Source organism: Engystomops pustulosus, chromosome 1 (assembly GCF_040894005.1).
Source record: "Engystomops pustulosus chromosome 1, aEngPut4.maternal, whole genome shotgun sequence".
Lineage (NCBI taxonomy): Eukaryota > Metazoa > Chordata > Amphibia > Anura > Leptodactylidae > Engystomops > Engystomops pustulosus.
The window spans coordinates 69,092,945-69,116,526 of NC_092411.1; the positions used below are offsets into that span (position 1 = coordinate 69,092,945).

The window sequence follows — 23,582 nt, forward strand, 5'->3', positions numbered from 1 at the left end:
GCAACTTGTATGTATAAAGTGACACACTAAAATTTATTATAGTAATAATAGTGAAAGGGGTTTTACAAAACTCAAGTTACACCATGGACATGTAATATGAAGGTGCAAACTTATAAAACCACTGCATATCCATTAAGGTCGAGTTTTTACTATTTATTTTCATTGTTAATTTCCTATTTTGTAAATCAAAGTCTAAAATTGCCTGCAAATTCACAGCTTAACCATGAAAATGTTGCTGTGACTTTGGAGCAAAATCCCTGCATTAAGACTTCTATGGGGTCTGGGCAGGCACTTAAAGATTTTACTTTATGACGCTTTTGCAGCATTAGCTTTATTTTATTACAACTATAGATAATTTGGCTACATGTGTCTCACTCCATCCATACAATTTATAAAGCATTGTAAAATGTAAATACTGTATAAAACACCCAAAAAGAAGAGTAAAATGAAACAATGAAGCTATGGAAATGAGCAGAAAAGGTTAGGATTTGCTGTAATAAAAAGTTATTTTGCAGTGAACATGCCAGCGGTGTATGAGCACTAACAAAATACACAATGGAAGCTCAAGAGAAATAATTTAGAACGTGACAGAAGAGAAAACTAATAGCAGTATCATTTTATTTTTTAAATGTGTTTACTTACAGGTATATGTGACCCATAGAATTCGGTAAGAAGTTACATGATGCAATGGGATAGACATATTTAGAACAACCTTACTATAATGTCAAACTCTTCCTGACATACCTGCTATCCTCAGTAAGGCCCCTTTTTTCTAAGTCTAAGTTTTTTCTAGAGCAGCTTACATCACTATTGATAAATTTCATTACTTTTACTGTTTTTTTTTTAATCTATTTCTTTTAAGGGTGAAAAATGTCATACCTCTGCAGACAGAAGTAGCAGAAATGAATGATTGATATTAAATTTGCATTCAACATGGAGTATAATGTTCCACTGTAATCTACCATAATGAATTCCATGGGTCATATGCCGCCTGAGTTTGTATTGGGGGCAATGGTGAATTTAACTGCACTATTCCAATAAATGTATGTCGGGGTATTGCATTAAAGCAAATTCTCTTTACGTCGCAACATATGCAATGTGATAATCATTGCATAAAATTGTGGTACAAAACAAGGTGAATGAACATTTTCATTTCAGTTGCATGTTTATTTTTTACCGACCTCTTAGCATAAACTGACCAACTCTTGAGAAATGAAGCTTGACAAGTAAACATTTTAGCTTATCTAGCTTCTAGGTATGAAAAATCCTATTAAGATTATTAGTCGGTAGCAATTGGTGGGTGCATATGGTGCACCTTGTGATATTTCTAAGCACATATGTTAAGAGTATTAATTCTAGAAGCAAAGCATAAACACACAGAAAATAATAGAGTGTTAAAAAGCCTCTGGGTTTCCTGGTGTCCATTGTACAGGAATGCTTCAAGCAAACTGCCCCTACACATACGACTGAATGGTCACATTAAAATTCACCTGTAGGATCTTGCATAAAAATGATCTTACCAGGAACATAACGGAATAAACCAGTCAGTCAATTGGGGAACCAGTTTTGTAAAGGAAAAAAATAGGCATTCTGTGTGCAAAAAGTGGTAAATAATCAGCCTATTGTCAGCCAATATTGGGCATTCGGGTTAACTTCTGGATTCAACCTATTAGTATCCGGATGTCTGCTGTCCATGTGTGGAGGCATTGCTGGAGTAATTCCCAATTGTCAACTATTTGGTTCTAAGTAAAATCTGTCTTTTTACATTCCTAGCATTACAGCTGTAACTGAGCTAGATAAAAATGTTCACCATAAAAGTTCAATACTTGGGAAAAGAATTTCATAAAAAAATAATAATTATGGTTAAGCTCTGCAAACTTCCAATAAGAATGTCAGAAAATACCTTGGCCTGTTCCGCTTGCTGTTGCAGCCCTTCAATTTGTTTGATCATATCATTCTGTGTCACCTGCGCAGCTTTCCACATTTCCTCTTTTGCCTGCAGATTATTTCTTAGCTCATTGATAACAGATTGATGTTGGGAAACCAAATCGGAGACAGATTTTTCGTGCCGCGTCTGCATTTCTTTATTCTCAAGCTGAAGTTTTTCAATTGTTAGTTTCTATAGACAAAAATAAAAACGCTTTCAGAATATAAATGACCCATTTAAAAAATGTAACTCTTAACAAATGCAAAATAAATCCCAGTGACTGGTTGCCATGGTTTATGGCTTCCAGAATATGGTTTTCTGTATTACGTACGTTGCAATAATGATGGCAGGGGGTTTCTGTGTGTTGGTCGCATTCCACCCTAACATCCAGTAAATCTCAACCTATGGATTTTCCAAAACTGAAAAACTCCTTTTAGGTACGTTTGTGGAAAGTCTTTTAGCAAGGATTTGGAAGCAAGTCTTCCATTCACAGCTTAGGATTTCTCCTCAGAAATGTCACTTGGTGAGGATACTGGCTGGATCTAATAGGTCTCCCTTAGTTTGCCTTCAGCTGCCATGCCATTGCAGGGGGCTGTGTCTATGACAGAGGAAATCCCCTTTCATCTGTCTAACTCCCCAAGTCACCCTTAACTGTGACATCTTGGGGTTAAACTGATCAGAGTTCGCTGGACTCAGGGCAGATGTACCAGGAGGCGAATCTAGCTTCTATGAAAGATGGATAAAACGTTTCTTGCTGCTGAACACAAAGTACTTGCATGATCAGTTTTAATCAAAGTCGTTGCCTATAGCCAAGCTTTTGAATAGCTTGACAAATCACCAAGGAAGAACAGATTTCTTACCAAATTTTCCATTTCAGAAGTCATTGACTTTATCGCTGCCTGATGAGACTCTTGTGCCTCTTCGGAGCACTGCTTTGCTTCGGCTGTTAAACGATCCATATTATCTTGTAGCTGTTTAACAGTTTCTCTCGATTTTGACAATTCTGTTTGGAGATCAGCAAGATTCCTGTGATGTAAAGAGATTGAGTTTAAGCGCTTGCTTAATAGTACAGTCATGCAATAGAGCACAACTATAGAATTATTGAAGGAATACCACATACCACTAAAGTTAAGACATTTAGGTTGAAAAACACATCACACAAACTTGGTTTCTGCAAGATTTCTAAAGCCACATTCACATTGAATTGCAGTCCCCAGTTGTAAAGAAATGTTTGGTAGATTCCTAATGTAACTTTACAAAAGAGGGGTAGGACATTTCCCACTGTATGCTCACACAGTGGGATACTTAGTCTTGTTCCACCTTTTACCGCATGAAAGAGTGAACATGGCAATGGTCAGTCTTTGGCTGCTGCTGATGTTCATGGTGCTGGCCCAGTAAAGAAACTGTTTTTATATTACCAGTTACATCTCTCGAGAGCTTCAAATCATATATTCAGCAGAGGCCAGGGGTAGATACAGTACAGTTGCACAAAACATATGTTCGGCAGAGGCCAGGGATAGATACAGTACCGTTGCACAAATCATATGTTCGGCAGAGGCCAGGGATAGATACAAAACAGTTGCATCCATCACCGATAAGTTATTATGGGCTCCATTGAGAGTACACAGCACTCATCAGGAGGAAGAAGGATGAAAAGGCATAGCTTGCTGAATCTTTCCATCCTTTGTTTCCTGCAGGATGTGATGTACAATGTGCACACAAAGGTAAAACGGATGTCTCCATCTGCCAGTATATATCTATGGATATGCCAAGCAAATAAGGACAGAAGCTTTCCTGGAGAATATCCTAAACATATAATACAAAAGAGATGCGATTATAGCCCAACTATGAAGAGGCAATGTATAAAAAAAAAAATCTTCAGTAAATCTGAAGCAATTTCATTCTGTGTATCCCTATACTTACAGAGGTTGCATTATTATCACAAAATAAAGTACACCAATGCAGTCTTAAAAGTATAAATAAACAAAGCATTGGAGAAAAGTGAGTGTGATACATGATAAAATATAACTTTTAATCTAAAACTTTAAAAATTCAAAGTATATCACAATTATGACAGTGTGTCACATGCATACCTGCTTGCAGAAATGCTACACATAAATCCAAAGGCTTCAACAGGTAAAGTATTACACACTAGATACTCTTACCGTGGTTCAGATGTAAGCCCTACCCGAGGGTAGGGGGTCAGGGGTACCAGGGGGAATAAATTGTCTATCCCTAGATAATCCCCTTTAAGACTCCCGCCCTTACAAGGGCAGTCCACATCTGTCCCTGTTAGACTTCAGCATGCCCCCTATCAACGCCATTATCCCTAACGCTTTTCGTGGATACTCTTCAGAGTGACTATAAAATGCATTAGATGTTCCTGTCCGCCATAGTCCTAGCAGACCAAACACTCAGCGGCATGCACTAAAGGTAATGGGGTTGCTGTTAGCAAGTAAACCCACAAGAAAAAAGAAAAAAAGCTGCAAGTCTCTGATCCTGGTGGTGGATCAGGAGACCGTCATGTTGCAGGCTGACTCTGTGATCGCGGTCACAGCCTGCAACATGACGGTCTCCTGATCCACCACCTGGATCGGAGACTTGTAGCTTTTTTTCTTTTTTCTTGCTAACCCCATTACCTTTAGTGCATGCCGCTGAGTGTTCGGTCTGCTAGGACTATGGCGGACAGGAGCATCTAATGCATTTATAGTCCCTCTGAAGAGTATCCACGAAATGCGTCAGGGATAATGGCATTGATAGGGGGGCATGCTGAAGTCTAACCGGGACAGCTGTGGACTGCCCTTGTAAGGGTGGGAGTCTTAAAGGGGATTATCTAGGGATAGACAATTTATTCCCCCTGGTACCACTGACCCCCCACCCTCGGGTAGGGCTTACATCTGAACCACATTTGACTGTTGTGAGTAGATTGAACTACCAATTGGTTGCTTTCGTACTTAACAGTATAAAGCCCAAATCTACATGTTGTTTTTGAGTTAAAGAATAACTATACCTTTCCCTAGACTTTAGTTCTTCATTCAGTGCTGAGAGCTGAGAAGAGCTATCTCCAGATGACTGAATCATTTCTGCTATTTGATTTTCTAGTTTTGCTTTTGCCCTCAGCAAGCTTTCTTCCTTCTCTTCTCCTTCTTTAACCTTCCTTTCAAATTCTAGAAACCAAAAAACATAGTATAGTTCGAGAGACAAATGAACCACATGTAAGCTCTATATATCATAAGATCTACCTACCGGCACATTGGGGTTGCAGCAGTTCCAATTTCTTGGCTATTTCTACACATTGTAGTTCTCGTTCACTTAATTTAGACACGGTTTCTTTAAAAATAAAAGCAATAAAAGATACTCTATAACATATCTATTTATGGAAGAGTAATCTTCTGTTATGTGTAGCAGAAAACGTATGCAGTCTACTGTGCTGCACATCACGAAAGGGAATGATAAAAGTGGCCGGAGTGTAAAATAAATAAAATAATGTTTTAGATGTGAATCAAACTGAAGAACTGAAATAAATATCTGAACCAATGGGTGTAGTCACATGGGATGACCTTGTATACTAGTCCATAGTGGATGGGGACTTGTGATAGTAAATACATCAAGTACACGTCCTAAAAACAAATGCCTTGTGCATGAGCCCTAAGGTATTGGCTTACTATGCAAAAAGTACATTTTGGGATTTGGCATTAAATTTTACTAAGGACACATGCACACAAATGTAATGGGGACCGATATCTAGCTGCACCATTTGTGGACAGATATTGGTCACCATAGACATTATGTCATATATATCGCCATACTCGCTTCTCTATGCTCACGGTTACATGCTCGCCCGGGCTGTAAGCATACATTGGTGTGCAAGAGACCTTAAAATTTCCAATTAGTGAACAGTTAAACATGAAAGCATTATTGAATCCTTAATAATTTCTAAATACGCATATTTCTAAATTTACATATCTGTTGCTTTTCACAGATGATGATGATCAGTGATTTGTGAAAAACAAGGAGCACATTGCTGTTGATCAAGTTCCTGTGACTGAGAAAATCCCTACATTTGTTCAACATACCACATGGCACATGTGAAACGCAATTCTTTTAGCAGATGATATTCCTACCTTGCATAGCTTTTTGAAGGACCTTATTTTCCTCTGTAGAGTTGTTAAATGATTTTTTCTAAAAGTAAATTAAAAACAAACATAATTAATTAAAAAAAAAAAAACTGAAAAAAAATTCAACAAGCTAATATTAAAAGGGTATTCCAACAACTATAAAGCATAGGCCGGTTTCAGGGGACTACAGGGATCACTCTCGCTTTGCAGTTCCCTTAATAAGCATAGATGAAAATGCTCCCCTAGATGCAGGATTTGCAGCAGCAGATCAATCCTATGTGGCTGCACCCAACCGATGGCTATGTTTTCTGCAGCACAACAGAATTCATGGCAAATACTACCAATAAGCTTTGCACACAACATAATTAAAAGAAAAATCAAATAGATGTATTAAATAGATTGTATTTAAAAAATTCTGCTTTGAAAGGCATAATGTGAGATATAGAAGTTACTTAATCTACACCATTTAAAAAAAAAACTGGAAGCATTACCAAATCTTCAATTTCCTTTTCAAATGTTTCTTTGACCTGAACCAGTGACCCCATTTTACTTTCAAGGGCTGCAACCTTTTCAATGTGCTCCGTCAAATCTCTTTGTAAGCCACTGGCCTGGCAGAGTTGAATGGAAAACAAATAAATGGAAACAAACATGAAAATATAAATGCAACAAAACATTGGTAAAAAATGGAGAAAAACTAAACAAAACATGAAAAACAAAGATAATTTGACCACATCATTTCAGATCTTGAAGTCTGCATTGGCAGATCGTGCAAGACAATAAAAAGATGCAACTTATGTATGAAAAACACTCTGACCCCAACCAGACAGGATACCATTTAGTGATGCTGAGCATGTGGTCATTTAATAGGCGACTGTTTCTTTTTTTTATTTATAGAGCTACCCAAAATTTGTTCATACATTTTTTTCTTTTTAGGAAACACAGGGTTATTATTATTAATTTTGGGATACACATTTACAGTTGGTCCTTGACTTAAGGACACCCAATTTACAGGGCCTATCTGCCTCCTGTGACTTCAAGTAAAGCTCTCTGGATGCTTTCCTTTGGTACGCAGCTCTGGTTACCCTCTGTGATACCAAAGGCTTGTGCGCCTACATGTCTATCACAAGACCATGGACAGATTTCTGCCCACTGGAATTATCAAATAAACTTTCTAGAGATTGACAGCAAGCAGAGATCTAGAAAACTGAGGAATTGATATTGGAATAGAGGACAACCCCTATTATTCATCTCCTACCAGGCTCTGTTGTATTATACTAGTAGCATGTCGCCAGCCAAGGCACCAAGCCGTTGGTCAACACCAAGGATGAATGAAAATTTTTAAAAGTTAATCGGTGCTTGGACAACTTGGCCCTACAAGGTCAATACAATTCTGGCAGTGATGATAAAGTAATAAATCAGACAGTAGGTTTCAAAGGATGTGATCAAAGCTCAGTATCACATACTGTAAATGTGAAGAGATTGGTTCTGGTCAGGTTAAAAAAATCTTTGCGATTGGGAGACTATTTTCAGGCTGCAGTTATGTTTATCAAGCTTCTCTGCTATTGAAGTTTAAGTATGTTGACACAAATGGAAGTTTTTTTTCTAAGCAGTTTTATCTTATAACTAGTCTGAGAATAATTTATGGGTTTATACAGTGGGGGATGAATGCAAAGATCGAAATAGCTGAGAGAACTGTACAGGAAACTGGGAAATTAGAGTAAACTTTAACCTTTATCCAAGAATATGCTTTTTGTATAATTGAACAAATAAAGCGGAGGATTGTTTTTATTAGTCTCCAAATTTCCGTATACATCAAAGTAAACACTATTAACCAAGATAAAATTAACTTTTACCCTAGGCTTATGACGCGAAAAGGAGCTGGAGCAATGTATATGAATAGAATGCCCCAGGCAACTGGAGATCCTTCAGTTGGAAATATTTCTCATTAATGCAAGATGCATGACCATACACATGTTTACATATGCACGTTTACGCGGCTCAACTCATCTCTACTGCGCCAATAGGTTTTAGAGGGTTCAAAACGGTGGACCGCCACCCCATAGGAATTTATGTATTTAAGAGGGTTTAATATCTTCTATTAGTTTTTGGGCCCCACAGTGCCATACATCAGTTAATGGGTCTGGTTAAGTAAATGATGGATAAGGAATAGAAAGCAAATCATAATTAAACAAAGAAGAAAAAAGAAAATGTAAAGAGATGATAAGTGATACAAACCTTATTACTTTCTGCAAGCTTTTCATGCTCAAGCTTTTTAACTTGCCCTTCAGCTGCCTCAAGTGTTGCCTTAAGCGTCTCAACTTCAGCTTTGAGACCAGACTCTGCCTTCTGCATAGCATCAACATTTGCAAGCCTCCCCTCTGCAACCTTTACTTGTAGTGTTAGCCTATCAATCATTTCATTTTGCTCTGTACACTGGGCTTGCAAAGTCTCTAGCTGCTTTACCTTTATTTCAGCATCATGGAGCTTATTTAACGTGTCCTCCATTTCTATTAAGTGTTGTTCCTCTGCAGCTTCTAGTTTAGACTGTAGTGTCTCAAGTTCTGATTCCCTTTCTTCAGAATAGGCTTGCAGTTTAGACTTTAAAGCTTCAATTTCTTTAAGATGATCCATCTTTTCTACTTCCTGCTTAGAAAGCAGACATTCAGTTTCTTTTTGATGCTCTAACTTAAGATTCTCTATCTGGGCCTTCATCTCTATCAAAGCAGAGGTTTCTGCGCTTGCACCCTTACTAAAGGAAACAGTCAGCTCTTCCATAGCTTGCTGATGTGAACTGATTGCAGAGTCTAATTTGGATTTCCATAGTTCGATTACTTCCATATTCTCCTTATCAGCATGGCTAAGCTTTATCTTCAAGGTTTCATTCTCTTTGGATAACTTCTCTACAGATGCTTTCATTGTTGCCACCTCTCTCCCGTAGTCACCCGCCGTGCTTTCAAGTTTGGCTTTCAAAGCCTGAATTTCTTCCTCATGTTTCTTGCTAAGTGTTGATATATTTTCCTGTAAAGAAGTGATTTCTTGCAACAGTGAAAGTGACGCATCTACATCACTAGACTGCTTGCTTGCTTCTACAAGCTTCTTCCGCATGTCTGACACTTCTTTTGTTTTCAGAGTCAAATCCTTCTCGAGTTCTATAATCCGAGATTTTTCTGAAACTGTGGCCACCTGTGGTCAGTAACCAAATTAGGGAAAGATAATGAAAAAAAAAACCTTAGGAGTTGCAGAAAAAGGTCAGTTCCTCAATAAAATGAAAAATATTTTACTAAATACAAATTATTACCAAGGACAAAAAACCCAATTTATCCCCAAAAGGTTAAGCACTATGTATAAAATTGTTGCAGAGACTATCCAGAACCCAAAACAGGCTTCTATTTTTTTTATTCTAATATTGGTAATTTAATGTAAGCTCGTAGTAATGAGAATAAGGAAAGCTTTTGGACTGTCCTTGCCTAAATTGCAGACCAAAAAAAACAAAAAACAAAAAAAAAAACAAAAAAAAAACTATAAAAAGATAAGAAATGTATCCCTTAGGAGATCACCATTTTAGCTGAATAAATCTGAAAATGCTAGAGCAGACACCTTACATTTGCCATAAACCATTCAGAACCATATGCAATAGGAATGTTAATTCCAATTATAAAGCACATTATCCCCATTGCTTCATACTGCACCAAAGCACAACACGTTATTGCACTCTATTCCAAAGTCCGAGCACCTGAAACACTGCAATGTAAAGCAAGTCAGTAATAACAGAAACCTATGGCCATGGTTTCAAAAAGGTGACAGTATAAAACTACATTAGTACACAAATATCCACAACCAGACACCTTACATGCATCATTAATAATTCTGCCCTTATAAACATGGCCAGAGCTATGCTAACAAAGGAGGTTATTATTAGTGCATTTCCTACCACCACAAGCAAAGTCTGCTGTTCTAGCAAACACAGACATCAATGCAAGCCCTTTCTGTTAGCTGAATACTTACTTTTAAGGAATCTGGCCTTGTTTTGGCCTGTAAATAATAAGAAATGTCAGATCTTCTTCCCCGTCACCAAAAGAACCAACTGTATACCCAAACGCTTCCAAGTTTAGGCCACCTCTGGTCACACAAGACAATTGGACCTGTTTTGTAGGTGCAACTTTCTTTAAAGGGAACCTGTCACCGGGGTTGCAGAAGTCCATTACAGCTCGATTGCAAAGATGCCTTTCTGCCTTTTCTGAGTTTCTGCATTAGAATATAATTATGTGTTTTAACTTACCTGGTCAATTATTTTGGCTGGGATAAAAAAAAAACAAAAAAACATGTTTGTTGTCTTTGTTGCTCAATCACTCCTCAACTCCCAGTCCCCCCACCCCCTTTGCGCTTCTGTACAACTCCTTCCTCCTGCTCCTTCACCCAAATAGAGAAAAAGCTCACATTGTGGTGAGCTAACATCAGTGGGGAGGTGGATCCTGAGAGCTGAGTAGTGAGTGAGCAGCACAGACGACAAACATTTTTTTAGATTAATCCAAACAAAAAAAAATACCCTGGGAGTCCCCAGATGATTTTGACAGGTAGCCAGGTAAGTTAAAACACAATTATTATATTGTAACACAAATCCGTCAAAAAGGCAGAAAGACATATTTGCACTGCAGGTGTAAAGGGTTTCTGCAACGTGTCTTTAGTAAAAATGAGGTCCCTGGTAACAGGTTCCCTTTAATACTGTAATTCCCATATTATGAGAGGAAAGAATCTCAGTGTGAGAGAAACTTGTTAACCCCCGTAAAAGGGGTTGTCAACCTAACCTCGCATTTTTTGAAATGTTTGTGTAAGTGTGGGGCAGAATATAAGGTAATTTACCAATATACATACATTAATAGTTCTGCTCCACTTTCTTGATATGCAAAGTGAAGGCTCTGGTCTTTTACCTCATCAGCCAGACATTCCTGTCCATAAAATGGTGGAGGGTCATGTGATCTCATATGCCCATGAATAGCCCTGCCAGGAACTTGATCTTATATTTGTGAATTCTATCACAAGGTCCTGGAAGGTAGATAGCTTATGGACAAGTAGAGATCACATGATCTGCCATCTGCAGCCATTTTATGGACAGGAATCTCTGGCAGATGAGGTAAAAGACAGGAGGCTTCACTTCACATATCAAGAAAGCAGTGCAGAACTTTTAATAGGTGTATGTTGGTAAATTACCTAATGTCCTGCCCCCACACTTACAAACACATTACAAAAAAACATGAGGTAAAGTGGCCAACCCCTTTAAGCACAGTATCTTTATGCAGATTTCCTTATGAAGCCTTGCTTTTTGCATGATTTGCTGTAATTTATTATGGAATTACATGGGATTCAAATAATTTATTAAAACGGGGTGTTGCAGCTGTGTGTTTGTGACATACATTAGTGTAATTTAAATGGCATTCTGCAGGTCAGCAGCGAAACAAGACTTATATAATTTATATTTTGAGTCTAATCTTGTTTTGAGAGCTGAGAGAAAATTTAAGTGAAGATGTCAGTGGAGAACCAAGAGTTCAGCCTTGGAGACCACAGACAGGCCCCAGATGCCACAGCAACATGTACCCACATTTCAACAGTAGAAAGGAGATAATGAAGAGAGAAACTACTTTAACCACAGCATGTAAGTTGGTAGGATCACAGCTTACTCCCATTCTAGCCATCACAGTGGGTGTCAGATGTGTCACACTTACTATTCTGTTTATTCGTGTTACCAAGCTCCTTGCCATGAGATAATAAAATCTGATGGGTGAGAAGGTGTTAAAAAACATCTGCCATCAGGATGAAAGAATGTATGCAAATGAGCCTGAGGGGCTCTAAGCTCCAGTAACATTTATGGAGCCAGGAGCCCCACCCCCACACACTCATTTGCATACAGTCTTTCATCCTGGTAGTAGATGCCCTTTAAGGACAAACTGCAAAAATTACCTGTTTATGGCCATCAAAAAGAATCACCTACTAGCAGTAACACTAAAGAAAACAGCTCACTGGTAAAAACTCAATAAATACTGCTCAAGTTACATTACCAACATTCCTTAATTCACAATAAGAAGAAGATCCAACAAAAAAAATACATTCACGACAATTAATCTAATAAAAGACAAAATTATTGATTTTTAGCTTACAGGTCATTAGTCAATATAGGCTTCATATTTGGAAGCAAGAAAGCGAAAACAGTCTAAATATTCTCAAAGAGTACTAAGTAAAAAAAGATTCACTGGATTGAACACATTAGTAAACATTCTCTCCTGATCTATACCAAATCTTCAGACCGGGCTCAAAAATTGCGACTAAATTACGGTTTGAAGCGCAGAGCGGATGAGCTACTCTCTAACGCAGATGTGTTTAGACTCAAAGGTTTGCATTAGGGTACTACCAACAATGTATTTTTCCAGTCAACAATCGCAAAACATGTGTTGCTAGTTCCCACATGCAAGTATTTAGGCCCAAATCAGCTTTTTGTTTTGAGATAATAAAAATTGATAAATGCTGCAGGGGAATTTAAGAGGCTACTTCATTTATGGTTCCCTCATTTTGGCTACATTTCTTATGAACATCTTTGTGGCTATTCATTAATTAACAGAAGTAAGTTTAAAGGATATTAAATGCTCATACTTTAAGAAATTAAGACAAAAACAAATACTAAGAACTTTATATATCAGTTTATAAAATGTTTGGCTAAAGATTTAACACAGAGTTAATAGGACATAATGAGAGATTTTAGGTGTGATATATGAATGCCCATAAGTACTTTGGTAAAGTGAAACATTTGTATAGTAATGCAGCTAGAGTTAACTATCCTGTACTATGTATCTAAAGACATTATACAGTCTTACTTTCATTATGAAAAACTTTTTTTTCACTGCAGATGGACAATGCTTGTCAAGTGTAGTGCACTGGGAGAGTTTCCATGAAATATTGAAAACCATTACCCTAGTATCTTCTAACTCTCTCTGAAGTTTGTCAGCTTTGGTCTTTTCAAAGAGCAGGCTCTGTTCAAGCTCCTTAATGCGGGCATGCTCCAGTTTGGTCTGCGTCTGTTAGTAAAAAGGGAGAGGAAGAGAACACAACAGTGCCACCATCACATGCCAGCACGAGAGGAAGGAGCCACATGCAGGCCGTGCTCCAGCACCATCGGACCATTGAAGAGCAAAGAAGATGCAGTGGGAAACATAACAGAAGAGGAGGGGATGACAAGATGATGCTTGGGTGATGGCGATTGACAAGAAAGTGGGAAGAAATTGATGGTGAAAGACAAAAAAAAGAAAAGCAATAAGTAGAAATGTAAGATAGGTGCATGCAGCAAGTAGAATTACGGTTTTCCAGAACATAAATGCATTAGTGTATTTTAGAAAACTGACACTTTTGCAATGATTAAATTGCAACCCTTCACAGATTTTCATTTTTAAATAGGGGAAAATATTTAATTAAGACTAGCCTTATGCTTATGTTTAGGTGACCTTTCTCTATTGTAAAAGATTTTTATGCCTTGCATCCATTCTAACACAGGGCGTCTTCACCTGTTGACATATACAAGAACGTGGTTGCCTGGAATCATGGGTATCTGTAATAAGTGGTCAGCTTCCATTCAAACCTTGGACTTCCCGTCTCAGGTGAAGTACAAATCTGGATACTGGGCAACTGCTTTCCCAGGATGTATTTGGAAGTGGCGGTCTACCAGATCTTAATTATTATTGCAGACTTTCAGGAAAACTAGTGGCCCTGATCAGTATCTTAAGCAGCTATTCTGTTTCGTTTTCTGGATTTGATAATATTTAGGCTCCCAAACTACTATCCAAAGTGTTCTCAGGGATGGTTATAAGCATCTAACAACTTTCTTGCAGATTTAGCATTCTACAGGGGAAAAAAAATATATTACATGGAGTGGTGTCACATTGGAGAAGTCATGTTAGACTTAACTTTCTGGATAACATGTTGTTGGAGGCTTGGGGGCCTAATTTCTCAAGACCGGGAAATCTTTAAATTCTGATTGAGTTAGATCTTAAAGGGAACCTGACAAAACAGAACTTCACTATAAGCCACAAAGTGCACCTTCTATATTACTGTAATTGTACCAGGTGGGTGCGGGAACTAGCCGGCGGTGCTCGAACGTGTGCATTGGTACACTGTTCCAAGTGGAAAACAGGCCACTTAACCGATGGATGTCTTATCGCTTGCCTGGTAAGCTGCAGCGGGGAATCACTGCCATTGTGAGAAGATGTTAGCAGGGGTGCCGGGTGTTTAGTCCCCAACAAATTATTGTTGGTATTTGATCCTAAAGATAAACTATCAATATTATACTACTCCCTCTCAAACAGTAATGACTATAATCATTACAGGCCCCGGTTTTCTTCTTGGTGTCAATTGTGGGGCGATTTTCCTATACACACTCCAAGCTAGACTAAAATGAAAGCTTAGGTGAACAGCTCACATTTATTTTGAAGACTAGAAAGTGGCATACAAGATATATTTAACATATCTATTAAGAAAAAGTTATTTCTGTTATCGGCTTTGCTTTGTTATTATTATAGCTTCCTAATTTTTAATTTGAGGATTATGGACACAATGCCACAGTATAAACAAACAATACTAGAAAGGTTTTTTCAAAGCATATCTTAGTATTTTTAGGAGACTTATTACTTTATACGCAGCATGCACCACGAATTTAAGCTTGAGTTTTAAAAGCAGTTATTAGTGTGCAAGGTTATATATGTATAATAGGCCTCCTTGGTTTACTTGCTCTGACCAAAATGTTTGAGGAATAGGTTCACAATTTATTCCTAGTCCTGTTCACTTAACAACTGGATTGTGAAAACAATTAAACAAAGGGGGAAAAAAACACGATACATGAGATTTTAACATGTAAAAAGAAAATAATGTGAACTCAAAATGTTGAAATGTAACTTCATGGAATTGATCAACACAAGCAATTTGCAATGTCATAAACAGTTTTACTGTAAAAACTGGCTAATTTAGCATTGGAACATAATGGCTACATTTTAACTGAAACTTTGGGTAACTAAATTAGCATTTCTCAAAGAAAGCAAAAAGCAAAAGAAAATTGTCACATTTTCAAATTCAATGCTAGAATTATGTTTAGAAAACTGGAGCCGATGTGAGCGCTACCAAGTGCAATAGGGAGTATCCTGAAATAAACTCATTTACATCAGCTCCAGTTTTGCAAGCAATAAAAGTTTATCAAGTTTGATTTCAGATTGTGAAAAAGCAACAGCAAGCAAGAGGCATTACCAACCAGTAAAGATGATGGAACTATTGGGTTTACATTGGGAAGGGACTGCTCCAATTGGAGAGACATTTTTTTTTTTTTTTTTTTTAACTGTAGCGCTTTCTCTGTCACAATCTACTTCACATGCTCTACATGGGACACCTTAGTGCAAAATTGTAAAAGAAATTTAAAAAAAATACAAATGGGCACAAATACCAGTATTTCTAGAAATCTAAAAAAGGAAGTAGATGAGAAATATATATTTATTTTTTACCTCTAAATCTCCCTTGGTAATAGACTCTTCTTCAACCCGGAATTGGAGATCTTCGACCTTCCTGGAAAAACATTAAAAATGTTTTTTATGGCAAAGAAACTGCATCTGTTGATATTGAAATATCAGCTGTGGTGCCATATGTTAGACCCCACTAATCTGACGTAGATAACTTATCCTAAGGATAGGTCATCCATATAGAGCCATTACAAACAGAGTGAACTTTTTCAAGTGTTTATGATAATGTTGATGATTATGTCTTACAGCCAAGGAAAACTCAAAAAAGTCATTGGAGGGGATTTATAAACACACTTGCACCACAATTTTGTTGGTGTTGTCTTAAATGCCCAAAGTCATCAAGGCTTTTAGACCTTATTTTGGTACTTTCCTGACATGTCTGGTTATGGGGGGTGGCTTTCCGGGGATGAGCATGGCATTTAAATCAACTGAAAGTAGGTCTAAAGTAGGAACAGACAGTCTTATAGTGCACCATATTTCATCATCACAGTGATAAATCTAATGCAGCAAAAGACAAGTGTTTTCCAGCTAGAGACTGCCGGAACCTGAGACACATTGTTAAATCCTCCCCCTCTCAAAAAACCCATATTATACAAGACCAACTGTAAAAAAAAAAAATTTGAATATAGAAATGTTGGCCAAATGGTCAATACTTGGTCAGGACTCCTTTTGCATGAAGTATGGCATGGAAGTCTTTTGGGTTTTCCTTGGCTGCAAGACATTATCTTCAACATTAACATAAATACATTTGAAAAACGGGCTGAGCCCTCTCCATACAGGGTGGGTATTTGCTTGCACCGATCGCAGGTGTCAACCATGTAAATGCTACCAGCAAAGCTGCCTTTGGCATTTAAATACCGACAATGCGTGGGCACCGCCATATTGGATTGAATCACCACCCCGTTAGGTCATCTGCAGGGGTAGCAGTGATTGGTTACTACACAAAGGGTCACACAAGGACCCGAGGCCGTCTCATTATACACCATATTTTATAATGAGCGATTTGCACAATCAGGTAACCTAGTGTTAAAGTACCTTAGGTGGGTCTGAAAAATAATAAAAAAGATTTTTTAAAAAGGGAATTATTCTCACTGTTAATTCAGTTTCCATTAGTCCGCCATGACGGCCCATGTATATTCCGAGTGGGGATGCCATGAAAAATTAGAATTATTCTCACCCAGAGGTCGCACTAACATTTTTCCAGAAGGGTAAGAATACTCCTCTCACCATTTTTGAGGAGTATTTTTAACCGAGGAGGAGTACAAAATTTTCATTAATAACTCCACGGGATAGGGCCTAATTTGAATACTCAGGAAAACCTCTTTAGGGCGCATTCACACGATGCTTTGCGTTGTGTGTCTTATGCATTTTTGACGCATTCCAAAGGCTTCACATGTTGAAGTAACATTGCGTTTTAACAAATGCAATGGAAACGCAATGTTACTACAACAAATGATGAAGGTTGAAGAGTTTTGGGGTGCGTCAAAAACGCAATGCATCTTGTGAATGCGTGCTCAAATAGCAAGTATGTTCACACATGGTGTTCTCAAACACATCAGAACAGCTGAGAAGAAAGAAAACAGAAAAAAATGCATTATTACAACATTTTTTGGACTATAATGCCTGCTAAAACGTCTAGGTTCATACACTCACCGGCCACTTTATTAGGTACACCATGCTAGTAATAGGTTGGACCCCCCTTTGCCTTCAGAACTGCCTCAATTCTTCGTGGCATAGATTCAACAAGGTGCTGGAAGCATTCCTCAGAGATTTTGGTCCATATTGACATGATGGCATCACACAGTTGCCGCAGATTTGTCGGCTGCACATCCATGATGCGAATCTCCCGTTCCACCACATCCCAAAGATGCTCTATTGGATTGAGATCTGGTGACTGTGGAGGCCATTTGAGTACAGTGAACTCATTGTCATGTTCAAGAAACCAGTCTGAGATGATTCCAGCTTTATGACATGGCGCATTATCCTGCTGAAAGTAGCCATCAGATGTTGGGTACATTGTGGTCATAAAGGGATGGACATGGTCAGCAACAATACTCAGGTAGGCTGTGGCGTTGCAACGATGCTCAATTGGTACCAAGGGGCCCAAAGAGTGCCAAGAAAATATTCCCCACACCATGACACCACCACCACCACCAGCCTGAACCGTTGATACAAGGCAGGATGGATCCATGCTTTCATGTTGTTGATGCCAAATTCTGACCCTACCATCCGAATGTCGCAGCAGAAATTGAGACTCAGACCAAGCAACGTTTTTCCAATCTACAACTGTCCAATTTCGATGAGCCGCTCAATGGATGTTTTTTCTTTTTCGGACCATTCTCTGTAAACCCTAGAGATGGTTGTGCGTGAAAATCCCTGTAGATCAGCAGTTTCTGAAATACTCAGACCAGCCCTTCTGGCACCAACAACCATGCCACGTTCAAAGGCACTCAGGTCACCTTTCTTCCCCATACTGATGCTCGGTTTGAACTGCAGGAGATTGTCTTGACCATGTCTACATGCCTATATGCACTGAGTTGCCGCCATGTGATTGGCCGATTAGAAATTAGGTGTTAAAGAGCAGTTGGACAGGTGTACCTAATAAAGTGGCCGGTGAGTGTATATAAGGCGCACCTGATTAGAACGATGAATGACCAGCAGGTGGAAGCCTTTCTTTCTATTGGCCAACTATGACACTGATTATCTTCAGAGAGTGCAGTTTGATCGTAGCTGAATACAGTAGTACCATCTCCAATGTATAACGCCATCCCTCTGAAAATCCCTTCATTTTGCAATGACTTATCCCAAAAGCGACACATTTTAATAAACATGTAATGTCTAATACATTTGTTATTCAATAACCATTGATATAATACCTCTTCTCTTCTTCAAGTTGGTTGAGGAGTTCCACTTTCTCTCTGTCTGCAGCTTCTACCATAGCACGTAACTGATCCATTTTAGCCTCCATTTCCATCACATACTGTTAAACAAAACAACAACTTACTATAAAAAAAAAACTTGCATGGTTCAAAAAGGTAAAAAAGAACTTCTTAAAATCATATTACAGTAAATCATAATTATTAAGATTATGCCAAAAAATCTAATAAAACATTTCAGCACCAATTTAAGATGCAAGAATATTTTACACAGTAAAATTTCCAGCCTGTAGATATGGATTCAGAAGAAAGCAAGGCATTAGGCCCAATCCCTTCAAAGAAAAAAAAAATAGGTCACGAGAACTACTGTTTGTAAAAACAAAACATAGGAGTCACCTGTACACACTATCCTCGAGAGGATGTTTTCTGTTAATACAGGATAATACAGCACTAATGGTGTAACATACTGTAGCACTAATCTGCTGGCATAAGCATTTATACGCAGGAAAATCCTGAATTCCTTCTTTCCTTATGGCACCAGTGTGGTGGTACAGATAGATAGAAGGGATTGCTTGGTGTCCTCATATAACATGTAATTTCCCTAAATCCATCACATCCTATCCATCCCATTATCCCACTGAAAGATGCCAGTTGGAAGCCCTGCCCTGAGGCAACACATGTGAGAGAGTGACCTGCACACATCACTGAGCTGTTCTATCCTATTGGGGGGGCAGATGGTCATAAATGATGTTTACCCAGTTTATCACAACAGTTGGGGTAGTAAAAGCAGGATTGAAGTGCTCCCTACAAGTTCTCCAGAATGAAATTTGACTATTGCCGATCCTAAGCGGAACTTGGGTTCATCTTTAAAGGCAAGTTCCAAACCGCCGCAGTACAGTCCAGGTTTCTCATTCATAACATCAGTGCAATTAAAGAGGACTGTTAGTGGATGTCAATAGAAAGCCACGTGATAGCACAAGGAAATATGATGTAATTGCTCCTAAGTGCCTGAAAAAGGTCCAGGCAAAAAAAGGGGTGTGTAATGAAACAGACACTTCTGTCTTGATGGTAGACAGTAAAACTATGGGAGCTGCTTGTGCTTGATCCACTTTAAGAATGGTCTGTCTATCTCAAAGAAAATTTAAAGGGTACACTAGGGCCGCTGCATATCCCGTGACCTGGATAATTAAAAACCTTCTAGCTCCCAACATACTCAAGTCTTTACTGTGATGAAAAGGTACAAAGGGTTGTTGTTGTTATAATGTCTACTTTTTGTTTTTCTTAAAAAATAGGGATGATGTCCCTGACTATTGATATTGTATGTATGATTGTATAAAAGCAAATAAAAATTAAAAAAAAAAAAAAAAAAGAAGAATGTTCTGTCTGGAACCTGTTCACTGTGTGTATGCCTTTATAAATCATCTGCTTTTATCCATCAAACTATGCCCCCCCCCCAAAGCCTGTCAAATGACCATGTCAAAGAGGCATATGTGGCAATCAACTGTCACCAAGAAGTACACTACCAAAAAGTTGCCTCTGAAAAGTTTTTTTTTTTTTTTTTTTAACTTTTATGCCCCTATGTGGCAAGACCCAGTGCCTTATCAGATCACACAACATGAACTGAAAGGAATTGATAGACGACATGGAATGTAGTCAAAATAGCTGCCAAATATTCAGTAATACCCATTCTTTCTATATTCAAATTCTTCATGGGACACATTTAATATAGGGATGTTTCAACTATACTATAAAATTGCCTCTATTCTAAATACAGGCAGCCCCCAGGTTAAGTACAAGATAGGTTCTGTGAGTTTGTTGAATTTGTATGTAAGTTGGAACTGAATATTTTATAATTGTATCCCCCAGTCCAAATTTTTTTGGTGTCTTTGACAATTGGATTTTAAAAATGTTGGGTTGTCATAAGAACCAGGATTAACAATAAATCTCCATTACAGACACCTGTGATAACTGTTACAGCTGATTATAACAGTAAATTACCAACATCCCGAGGTCGGTTTGTAACTAGGGGTCATCTGTAAGTCGGGTGTTCTTAAGTAGGGGACCGCCTGTATATTGCCTAAATAATACACCAAGACTGCCATACCTGGTCATGGCCATCTCTTATCACAGCCAACTCCTGTTCTACTTCTCCAACATGACTTGTAGCTTTTGCAACTTCAGCCCTCTCCATGTCCCTTTCAGCCAGAAGCTGCTCTATATGCTGCTGCTTCTCTTTCAGAGCCTCCTGGAGAGCTGTGGTTCCAGATATTTTTCTTGCATATCTTGAGGAGGTTTCTGTTAACTGTATATTGAGGATGCAAAAAGTAATATTAGCATAATCAATTTGGAGATGTAGAATTCTGTAGAACAATTTTGGGGGACAACTGGACAAATTAAAAAAAAAAAAAAAATTATCTCATCCATAACTTACCAGTCCAGTGCGACTTGGTTTGTTGCTCACCGATGATGAAATTGAGCTCATGGAGCTTATAGAAGATGCACTTGGACTGCGTTTCAGAGATGATGGAGTTGCTGGTGTTGCAGGTACTTTTCTTACGGTGGTTTTAGCTTTTGCCGGAGTAGTTGAAGGAAAGCCAATCCGTGTAACTTTATGTACAGGTGCAAATAGGCCATATTTCGTCTGACACTGAAAATACCTAGATAAAATACAGAAGAAAAGTTCAAAAATGGGTTGTAGATCCAGAAATGTTTGCTTTCGCTCTATCAATACTGTAGCATTATGGGTTATTTAACCCCTTAAGGACGCAGCCATTTTACAGCTTAAGGCTCAGCCCGATTTTTTGGATTCTGACTTGCTTCGCTTTATATGGTTATAACTTTTGAACACTGTTACTTATCAAAACGATTCTGAGATTGTTTTTTCCCCACATGTTGTACTTCATTTTAGTGGTAAATTTTGGCAGATAAGTTTTGCGTTTATTTACAAAAAAAAGAAAATGTGATGAATTTTTTGAAAAATTTGCCATTTTCGAAATTCTAAATCATCACGTTTTCAGGCAGATAGATTTACCAGCTAAATAAGTTGCTGAATAACATTTCCCATTTGTCTACTTTACATTTTCATAATTTCTGAAATATCTGGATAATTTATTTTGACGTCACGCGGCTTGCAAATAGAATATCGCTTTTCCGGATTTTCAGAATTGACTATTTTGGGGATAAATACAGTTTTGAATGAAATTTTACATATTTAGCATCAAAACCCCCTATATAACCAACCCATTTTCAAATCTGCACCCCTCAAGCTATCAGAAACAGCTTTTACGAAGATTGTTAACCCCTTGAGATCTTCATAGTAATTGAATCAAAATGGAGGTGAAATTTAGAATGGTCATATTGTTCCCTTATACGTTCATTTAGCACCAAAATTTACACATTTCCAAAATATAAAAAGAGAAAACCCACCATACAATTTGTTCTGCAATTTCTCCTGAGTGCAGCGACCCCCCACATGTGGCCGTTACTTGTTTTATGGGGGCACAGCGAGGCGCAGAAGGGAAGGAGGGCGCTGCAGCTGCCACGAATTTAGTTTCCTCATTGGCCCCTTTTGAAGGCTATAAAATTTTCGCTTTTTCGTTATTGGGGCCATGTGACGGCATTTTTTTTGCGGGATGAGATGCTTTTTCCATTGTTACCATTTTGGGGTTGGTATCACCTATTGTTGAAAATTTAGGAACTTTTTTTGAGGGCAGGAGTAGAAAAGCATCAATTCTGTACTGGATTTTTGACTTTTTTTTTTTTTGGTGTTCACCGTATAGACTAATAGTCATGTTATCTTTATTCTATGGGTTGATACGATTACGGGGATACCAGACATGAATATATTTTCTTACGTTTTACTAAATTTGTCAAACAAAACCCTAATGTGGGGAAAAATCTATAATTTTTGTATTGCCATCTTCCAAGTGGCATAACTTTGTTACGTTTTTGGCTACGGAGCTGGTTGATGGCTTGTTTTTTGCGGGACATGTTGTACTTTGCACCAGTATCATGTCTGAGTACATATGGTTTTTTGGTCGCATTTTATATCATTTTTTGTGGGATTGAAAAGGTAAAAATCATAATTTTTGGAGGGTTTATAACAGTTTTTTTTTACGGCGTTTATCGTGGGGGTTCAATAATGATTTACTTTTATTCTACGGGTTGTTACGGACGCGGTGATACTATATATGTGGGGTTTGTGTTATGATTTAGACTTTTTTTTTGAGTTATATGTCTCTTTATATGTTTTGGGGGTTTGGGGCATTTTTAGTGATTTATGACTTTATTTTTTTATTGAATAACTTTTTTTTTTACTTTTTCACTTTTATACCATGGGACATGAAGAAGCAATCTTCTGATTGCTTCTTCATGATAATATTCTGCAATACTCATGTATTGCAGAGTATTATCAGTGTCAGCCTATGCACTTGCATAGGCTGGCACTTTGCCAGTAAGATGACGTCACAGACGCCATCTTACTGGCAATTCTTGCTAGTAACTCTGGGGTCCAGATCGGAGGGGGGGGGCCGATCGTGGGGGAAAGACCCCCCAGATACTTGTTAGATGCCGCGGTCGCGCTGACCGCGGCATCTAACGGGTTAAGCACCCGCGATCGGAGACAACTCCGATCGCGGGTGTTACACTGGGGTGCCGGCTATTAGTTACAGCCGGCACCCCGTGTTTCCCGATGCCGGTTCGGCTCTGATCCAGAGCCGAGCCGGCATAGGAGCCGTGGCGGATATATCCGCCACTGAGCGCTAAGTCACTGCGCTCCGTGGCGGATATATCCGCCGCGGAGCGCGAAGGGGTTAACTATCAAGATGGCACAACATAATGCCTTTCGTTTTGTATGCAACTGCTACTGTCATCTAACATGCTAGTGAAAAGGCACTGTGCCTGTCCCCCACAACCATGATGGCTGTAATGGCTCTACTACCTGCAGCATGTACAGATTCAGTGGCGCATAAAGAGAAGGAAAAAGAAACAATTGGACTAGAATGACTTCAGCATTGTGCATATTGCAACAAAATCTCAATTTCTTTTTACTATGCAAAAGAATACATATTTGGAATGAGTTTATTTTTATTCCTTAGAATAGAAAGACCGAGTGGCTTAA

The 23,582-nt window shown here is 38.4% G+C and overlaps 1 protein-coding gene across 11 annotated transcripts in view; it reads right to left on the bottom strand.

The window, feature by feature from the left end:
• CLIP1 (CAP-Gly domain containing linker protein 1) overlaps positions 1–23,582 on the bottom strand; it is a 73,910-nt gene that overhangs the window by 31,159 nt on the left and 19,169 nt on the right. For 4 of the 11 annotated variants that reach the window (XM_072143911.1, XM_072143894.1, XM_072143903.1 and 1 more), the window contains exons 5-17: positions 20,895–21,120; positions 20,568–20,765; positions 18,464–18,567; positions 15,573–15,633; positions 13,005–13,109; positions 10,051–10,077; positions 8,281–9,228; positions 6,537–6,653; positions 6,052–6,109; positions 5,174–5,257; positions 4,938–5,094; positions 2,788–2,953; positions 1,904–2,119 (exon numbers count right to left, since the gene is read on the bottom strand). In XM_072143911.1, the coding sequence (XP_072000012.1) occupies positions 1,904–2,119; positions 2,788–2,953; positions 4,938–5,094; positions 5,174–5,257; positions 6,052–6,109; positions 6,537–6,653; positions 8,281–9,228; positions 10,051–10,077; positions 13,005–13,109; positions 15,573–15,633; positions 18,464–18,567; positions 20,568–20,765; positions 20,895–21,120 (2,467 nt within the window). The remainder of the gene's footprint in view (positions 1–1,903; positions 2,120–2,787; positions 2,954–4,937; positions 5,095–5,173; positions 5,258–6,051; positions 6,110–6,536; positions 6,654–8,280; positions 9,229–10,050; positions 10,078–13,004; positions 13,110–15,572; positions 15,634–18,463; positions 18,568–20,567; positions 20,766–20,894; positions 21,121–23,582) is intronic. The other 7 variants (XM_072143979.1, XM_072143919.1, XM_072143972.1 and 4 more) reach the window with 5 other exon arrangements.